Consider the following 8953-nt stretch of genomic DNA (forward strand, 5'->3'; position numbering starts at 1 on the left):
AGGATCTTGCAATCTAAATTTAAAATGAATGGAGTGCCTGGAGGGACTTAATATAACAGAAGAGAGAAAAGCAAACTGTATCAAGGGACCACAGTAAACAACTGCAGTTGTGCACTAACTTTGGAATTATTTTAAATGAGGAATGACAATTAAAGGTTTAGAAAATAGATGATGATGATGATGATGATGATGATGATGATGATGATGATGATGATGATGATTTGGTTGACCCAATCTTACCTTTCTGCTCTGGGGAACTCTCAAACATGGCTAAAAAGATACAAAAAGTTGAGAATTATTATTATTATTATTATTATTATTATTATTATTATTATTATTATTATTATTATTATTATTATTATTATTATTATTATTATTATTATTATTATTATTATTATTATTTTGGTAATTAAAGCCTGGAAAAAATATTTAAGTCTGAGAAAGATGGGGACCCAACATAGTTCCCAAGGGAGCACCCTTCATGGTTGGGAGCCATGCAGGAGAAAGACCTCTCCATCTAATAGAAAGATAAGCTTCTGACAAGTAGATGTCTTCAAGATGGCCACTCCTGATGACTAAATAACTACACAGATTGGCTTTAGGAGAAGCAGTCCCTTAGACCAGGGGTCCTCAACCTTGGCAACTTTAAGACTTGTGGACTTCAACTCCCAGCAAAGCTGGCTGAGGAATTCTGGGAGTTGAAGTCACAAGTCTTAAAGTTGCCAAGGTTGAGGACCCCTGCCTTAGACAGCTGGGCTGTAAGCCATTTAAGGCTTTAAAGGTTGACCTTAAATGGTACCTTATGAGCAACTGAAAACCAGTGGAGGTCTTTCAAGATTCACATTACTGTATGTTTATTTTTATTCTTCCAAGGCACCTCCTGCCTTTGTGCATATGGCTGCTTTCCCCATCTTAGATTTGTTTGGACTGAAACCTCCTAGGTTTGTTTGGACTAAAACGTGGTCTGGTTGGGGATTCTATATCTTCCAGTTCCTAACCAGTCTGGACTACATCAGGTTGGGAAGGGCTAGAATATAGAATAGAATAGAATATCTTTACTGTCACTGTGTATCCCACAACAAACAACATAGCATCTAAGGCCAGCTGGCAACAGCATAATTAGGAATGCTGATTGAATTGGAGAGGCAAAGATCATGGGGTAAAGCTCTGAGATGTTAGGCTCATGAGAAGTAAAAATTTACTACTTTGTGCTCTTTCTTTACTCTCTTTTTTTCTGCCTCCCCCAATTTATTTTAGTAATTTTTCAGTGAAAAAAGTGCCTCTGCAGTACATGACACCTGTTATCCTGTTACTTTTTGCTTTGGCCCTCTATCTTCATGCCCAGCAAGTCGAATCAACAGCACGCCTTGATTTTCTCTGGAAGCAACAGGTACTGGAGACAAAATAGAGATTCTCAAAATAACTTGCAAGAGTGTTTGTAGTATTGGTGAATACCCAGATTTGCGATTGGCTCTTACCTTTTGTCCAGCTCTTTAACATTCCTTCTTCTCTTTGTCAGGGTCTGGACTGGAAAGAGCCTTAGAGTTTTTATCAGCAGTAGGCAGGGAGAAGGTTAGCTGCCAGTCCATCTTCTCAGATCCTATTGCCTATACTTTGCCATAGAAGCTCTTAATGATGTAGCTGTACGACGAGAGTCCCCAACCCCCAAGCTGCAGGCTGCAATCCATTGGAACCGGGCTGCATAAGTGGAGGGCTAGCGGATGAACACACAAAACTCTATTTGTGCAAGCGGGGGTGGGGCATGTGTGCTTGTGTGCTCTGCTGCATTTGTGAAAGTGGTGGGTGCCCTTACGCCCCTCTTTCCACCCCATTGCCATGGCTGCCTCTGCCCCCACCAGACTGAGAGCTGGAAAGGTTGTGGCCCACTGTTGTATAACATCCAACCCTGTAGATACCAGCTGAGATATAAGGTCTTTGAAGAATTGTGGTGAGACAGAAACTTTAACTCCTCAAGTATCACCCAGTTGTGGAATATATTCCTTTCTTACTATATAAGTAAAATAAGATACGTTGATTTTGGTTGATATCTACTTAATGGAAGGCTTAAAATCTATAACAAATGCAGTTAAAATTTTTCAGTAGCCTACCATTCAAGACTCCTGGCCCCCCAAAAAACAACAACTCTTGTTGACCTATGGATATGGAGATAACTTATTCAGATCGTACTACAGGTAGTTGTTGACATACAACCATTCATTTAGCGACCTTTAAAAGTTTCAACAGCACTGAAAAAATGAGTTACAACTGGTCCTCACACTTAACGCCCATCACAGGAGCCACACAATCATGTGATCCAAATTGAGGCGCTTGGCAACTGGCATGTATTTATGACCGTTGCAGCATCCCAGCAACCTTCCAACAAACAAAGTCAATGGGAGAGGTCAGATTCAGTTAACAACTGCATCATTCACTTCACTTCAGGAATTTGCTTAACAACTGTAACAAAACAGGTTGTAAAAGTCGGCACAACTCACTTATCAACCGCCTTGTTTAGCAATGGAAATCCTGATCAAAATTTTGGTTGTAACTCAAAGACTACCTGTATAAGTGAAAGATAACTGTCCCTTCAAAAAATTTTGTCAATTTTTTTAAGATTCCAAGAATACACCAAATATAGAATAATATGCGTACAGAATAATATGTCCCCATATTAATTTCTAAATTGCTAGAGAATCAAAAGATCATGACCATCTATTAAAAATTGAATGGATATGCCAGAACAAAATGAATATGTGAAATACTGTATTACAATTCTCATTATTCTCAACTAATATGGACAATAACTATGATATGTGAGGTGACAGAGACTGTCAGATTGGGGAAAACCAATTTATCTTATTAACTTAAATTGTTTCAGAGGAAACAGATGCAACGCAGATACATATGTAAACCACCTACACATACAGAATTTTTATATACTACAGAATTCAACTTTTTCTTAACGTTTGAGGCTTCTGCAAAATGAGACTGTAGCTCCTATTAATCTTGAATGTATTGAACATGAATAAATTACAAACCTTGTATAATTCAGGGTAGACAGAGTACATACAGTATCTTTAGATTTAAAAAAAATGAATACTAAAATTAAATGAAGCAAGAAATGTACCGAAATCCAGTTTAGCCTATCCAGCCAGCCATTTTACTTCTGCAAAAGGATAGTTTTCAGTTTGTGACTGCAAGAATCAAGAACTTTTGTTGATCCATTGTAAGTCACCCCGAGAGATCTATTCATAGGTTAAGATTTCCTTCTGTTTAACTCTGCATAAGTAATGACTTGATTTCTCCCAGGCTACAAGTGAAAAGGAAGAGATGGAAGAGCTGCAGGCCTATAATCGTCGGTTGTTACACAACATCTTGCCCAAAGATGTGGCAGCTCACTTTCTGGCCCGGGAACGCCTCAATGATGAGCTGTACCACCAGTCGTGTGAGTGTGTGGCTGTCATGTTTGCCTCGATCAGCAATTTCTCTGAGTTCTACGTGGAGCTGGAAGCCAACAATGAGGGTGTTGAATGCCTTCGGTTGCTCAACGAGATCATTGCTGACTTTGACGAGGTGAGTATGCATTTTTTTAGAAGATTGAAAAATGGAAGGCACTAGAACTCAGTGGGGTAAAATGTCTTGAGTTTTTCAGGAAGTGGCATGACACGGCCCTCCAGGTGTTGCTGGACTACAATTCCCATTAGCTCTAAGCAGTGTGGCAAAATGGGTGAAGAATTACAGAATTACAGCCCAACAACAGCTGGAGAGCCCAGTGCCTACTCTACCTTAGATAGCATTGAAGGGAAAATAGAAAGATCATGTTATAATATGGTATGGGTCATTTGCCTCTATAATACTATCTGCTCTTTACAATGCAGAAACCTGCTAGGTGAAAGCTGGCGCAAGTGCCTCTCGCTGTCTCTGTCTCTTTCTCTGCAAATGGCGGAGGACGACTCGGAGCCGCAGAAGGCTGAAACAGCTGCATGTGGCTCCAGAGCTGCGGGTTGCCGACCCGTGTTCTAGGCTATTGTGACAGCAATAGCAATAGCACTTAGACTCATATACTGGTCCAGAGTGCTTCATAGCCCTCTCTAAGTGGTTTACAGAGTCAGCATGATGCCCCCAACAATCTGGGTCCTCATTTTACCAACTTCAGAAGGATGTCAACCTTGAGCCGGTGAGGATCGAACTCCTGGCAGTGAACAGTGAGTTAGCCTGAAATACTGCATTCTAATTACCGCACCACCACCACCGCACCACCATTACTCCTGACAGGATCAGTCAGGTCTTGATTTTAGCCCTGAACAACTTGGGATCATATTGGCAGATAACCTTCAGCATTATACACTGCCGATAGCCCAGGTGGTGTGTAGGAGGTCTAACCATCCAGGAGTTTCAAAAGGGAAGACTGCTGGCAGGCACTAGCCATCGATTGTAGCAGTGCCTCCCCACAGCATCACAACAGAGGTGTCCAAGGCTAAGAAGGAAGCACATTTGTAGCACATTTATGCAGTTTACCCTGTCTTGTTGACCCTGTATCAAAAGCGTAAGAAACAATTTTAGGAGCAGGGCCAAGTTTCTGCCTATCTGGGAATATTTTAAATGGTAATATAAAACCTTGCTCCTGTCTGTAGATCATCAGTGACGAACCATTCAGGCAGCTGGAGAAGATCAAGACAATTGGAAGTACTTACATGGCAGCATCAGGGCTAAATGATAGCACCTATGACCGAGAGGGGCGCTCTCACATCACTGCACTGGCCGACTATGCCATGAGGCTCATGGAGCAGATGAAATATATCAATGAACACTCTTTCAATAATTTTCAAATGAAAATTGGTCAGTAAAGTCTTGGAAGTAGCAAGGGGGAAAAGAGAGGTTTCAAAGTATGTAAGTTGATGTTTAATCATGACTTTTGACATTCTTTCCTCCCTTCTAGGACTAAACATTGGTCCAGTAGTGGCTGGTGTGATTGGAGCCCGAAAGCCACAGTATGATATCTGGGGCAACACTGTAAATGTTTCCAGCCGTATGGATAGCACTGGTGTCCCTGACCGCATTCAGGTGAGACCAGTTACGGGGTGACCGTTTCCCATCATGAATAAAATGATCACTACTTAACCTTAAAATACACGTTTGCGCTAAATTGAATATCACATTGTTCAAACTCACACTAATTAGAACCTACCTTTAATTTGAAACATAGGATGGGGTTTTGCAAAGAGTGGAGCATCATATTGATTTTATATTTGAGAATAGAGAATATCTTTTACCTGGACCGGAAATTTCTTTGAAGATAAAAATAAATGTGCTCTATTTGGATTTGACTTTGAGGCCATTACTATATAAATCAGCAACTGTTTCTCCCTGGGCTCACATGATAGCTGTGTGGTCCCAGGAAAATACTCATCTGAATTTAGAAAGCCAGTGACAGGAGGCAGTTATCTATATAGTTTTAGATTGGATTAAGATGAAAGTTCTTTGAGTTTTGCGGCTTTGGCTATATCTTATAATAATGGATTTGTAAGTTCGTGGCTATGTGAATTTAGCCATGTGTTCTAAGAACACCAGCCACATGGTGAAGAGGTACCAGCAGAAATGTTGATAGCCTAAGCGTACACATTTCTTTGGCTGATTAATTGGTATTTTTCTCCCTGCTTTTTTTCCCTAGGTGACAACTGACCTCTATCAGGTATTAGCTGCCAAAGGTTATCAGCTGGAGTGCCGTGGAGTTGTCAAAGTGAAGGGCAAAGGCGAGATGACCACCTATTTTTTGAATGGAGGCCCTACCAGTTAGCAAGAACCTTTGAAACCAAGGAAACTTTTAAGCTGGGCTTAAACAGCATGGGGTTGATTGGTTCTCTCTGTTTGATCTGAATTTTAGAACCAAACTTCTAGAAAGGAGAAAACTTAACTATTTCTATCATGGCATCCTCGATGGTATTGACAAAGAGAAGATGGGTGTTATGACTCTGCCCCTTAAGAGACTTGGGTTTTTTTATTTATTGGGAGCAAAGCCTAACTTGGAGTGCCCCTCCCACTGCTGGGCCCTTTCTTTGGCATCAGGAAAACAAACTTGTTCTTGTACAACATGCTCCTCTTCTAGCATTGACCAAACAACCTGGTGAGGGAAAGCTATAGCAGTGGTTAAAAATCACACCGATTTATAAATCTCTGGATCCAGAAAGCTGATATTTTCACTTTAATTCTGAAGAGGGCTGTTCCTCCCACTCACCTCTCCCCAGGGTTACATGGAAGCTCTTGAGAAGAGGCTGTATTTCTCTTGCGGTGGCATTTGCCACTTTGGGAAGATCATCAACACTGCTTGCCTCAAATGCCTATTGAATGTGGCATCTCTCACAGCAACACCTGCTTCGTCTGTTTTTTTGGTTTTTTTGCACACACGTGCACACACGTTTGTCACTGTGAAGTTCAGGAATGTGTATTTCTTGGGAAGGGGTGATCGTTTGGGGAGGGAAGGGTACAGTTCTCTTTTTTTTTTGCCAAACTGCTGTGACTGGAACGTGAGGAAAGAATGATGAGGCTTGAGGTGCTTCAGAAAAGAGAGCTTGGGACTCTGGCTTTTGATACCAAAGAAAAGGTGTGGGGGTGATGCAGCTTCTTTTCTCCCCCTGCCCTGCCTTTCCAAAATAGGCAGAGAATGACACCGCCCCACTGTATGGAAGAGCAAAGGGAGGAGATTGACCTATGACTGGAGGAAGTGGTTTGATAGGTTTACCTCTTTCACTTTCTGCAGGAAGTCCCCGAAAGAAAAGAAATGGCAATTGTTAGCTCCTAAATGTGAAGGGCAGAACCTGTTCCTTCCATGTGGGCCTTTTGTTACAGCTGTTTCCCATCCACCTACAATTTTCTTCAGATTTCCCTATCTGATGGTCTTCCTGTCATTCTTTTTATAGGCTGATTAGGTTGGGGAAAGGAATTGCATTGAGTGGTCCAGGACTGAGGTGTCACGAATTCTTGAATTGGCCTTCCTAACCTTGGAAGAGGAGGGAAGAGGAAAGGGGCTACAAATCAGCAACAAGAGCCAATGTTACACACTAGTGTAGGGGTAGGCAACCTTGGCTCTTTTATGACTCGTGGACGTCAACTCCCAGAATTCCCGAGCCAGCCATGCTGAGGGAAAAGGGAGAGGTTTCCAAACTGAGCCATGCTGGCTCAGGAATTCTGGGAGCTGAAGTCCACGAGTCATAAAAGAGCCAAGGTTGCCTACCCCTGCACTAGTGTAAACTGGGGAGAATGTGGATGGGCCCTGAGGTTCTCTCTGTCCAAAGATTGCTTGAAGATAGGAGAAACTAAGCTTGAGTATTGCAGTAAAAATAATAAAAAATAAAAATGTTTGTACTGTTTGGGGAAGGGCAAGCGCACACGATAAAAAGGGTTCCATCCAGAGATGGAAATTCTGCACTTAGTGGAACTTGGTACTGCATGAATCTCAATTCTAAAAATATTTCTTCTACTGATTATTGAATCAACTCCAACAGAGGGAAGGAGACTTGCCGGATGATGAAGACATGAAGCCTGCTTCAGTTCTGTGGCTTTATTTTTTGCCTTTGTTTTCTCCTTTATGGAGAGGGTATGATTGTAATCTCCATGGTGCCTGCAACTTTCTTTTTTCCCTGAAGAGACTATGGTAACTTGCTTTTGATTCTGCCTGAAGGAACTCTTTTCTCATATCAGCTCTGGATTTTAATGGCTGCAAGCATATTTTTACAGATGGGCTCTGCTAATGTTGCTTTGTTCTTGCCTCTGCTGAGTCTACAATTGGCACATTGCAGCTTCCCTCCCCACCTGACCATCCCCCCCATCAACTGGGACACGTTTAAACCAATGGTGTGTGTGTGTGTGTGGTGGGGTGTCAATTCTTTGATCAGAAGTGGCAGGTAATAGAACATCCAAGCAATGGGGTGGTAAGATAAATAGTTTTGTTTCTCTAAAGCAGAGGAGGGGGGGGGAATTGATATGAAGTTTTTTTTTAAAGCAAGCTGGAGAGATGGTGGCCATTTTAAATTGCTGATTTAAAAATATCTTTAATTGCTTCACATTTTTTAAAGAATTCTTTTTTAATGGAAGACAATTGCCTCTCAGCATAGTCTCTGTGTTATTAGTGCCCATCTTGATGACAGGCTCTGCAGGAGGAGAAAAGTGATTGGTGTAAAAAACCATCTTGCCCATGTCTGCTTACTCCATTTAGAGCTGATGCTAAAATGGCTCAGCTTTGTTCCAAGGAGAGAAAAATAAGTGGAGTAGGTGATTACGGCATTTATTTGGTACTTTTGTTTGTGTGTGTATGTGTATATGTGTGTATATATATATATATACACACATACATACATACATACACACACGTGTGTGTGTATATATAAATTATATATAAATTATATATTAAAGCACTTTCTATTATGCTGTTTCATTTTTATTCTGTGTAGTGAATTTCAGTGTGTCTACTTATCCATCATCTCTTGATTCCCTCTGTCCTATGCACACACAATATACACTCGCCCAAGAATGAAATTATGAGCAAGGCGATGGCAGCATTAAACATTATATGGTTTAATTGGACAGGCATCATTGCGTACTGTTATTGGTTTCGTCATACAATTAGGAAGCCCCAAGTTGCAAGGCCATGTCTGCCTCTGTGTGAGAAAGTACATTGAACATAATTAGGCTACAGGTAGTTCTTCAACCTGCAACCACTTATTTAGTGACCAAAGTTACATTACTGAAAAAAGCGATTCACGACTTTTTCACACAACTGGTGCAGCAGCCCCATGGTCAAGTGATCAAAATTCGGATATTTAGCTACTTGCTCATGTTTATGACAGTTGCCATTTCCTGGGGTCATGTGATCAACTTGCGTTCTTCTGACAAAGTCAATGGGAAAGCCATATTTACTTAACTGCATTACTGTTAATACCTGCAGTAATTCACTTAA

The 8953-nt window shown here is 41.2% G+C and overlaps 1 protein-coding gene across 2 annotated transcripts in view; it reads left to right on the forward strand.

Moving 5' to 3' along the window:
- The window catches only part of ADCY6 (adenylate cyclase 6), a 64370-nt gene extending 55949 nt beyond the window's left edge, over nt 1-8421 (forward strand). For both annotated transcript variants that reach the window (XM_081319488.1, XM_081319489.1), the window contains 5 exons: nt 1258-1390; nt 3310-3573; nt 4635-4839; nt 4940-5064; nt 5672-8421. In XM_081319488.1, coding sequence (XP_081175614.1) covers nt 1258-1390; nt 3310-3573; nt 4635-4839; nt 4940-5064; nt 5672-5797 — 853 coding nt within the window. In that variant the 3' untranslated portion in view covers nt 5798-8421. The remainder of the gene's footprint in view (nt 1-1257; nt 1391-3309; nt 3574-4634; nt 4840-4939; nt 5065-5671) is intronic.
- Nucleotides 8422-8953: the final 532 nt, after the last annotated feature.

Source organism: Vipera berus, assembly GCF_964194415.1.
Source record: "Vipera berus genome assembly, chromosome: 2".
Lineage (NCBI taxonomy): Eukaryota > Metazoa > Chordata > Lepidosauria > Squamata > Viperidae > Vipera > Vipera berus.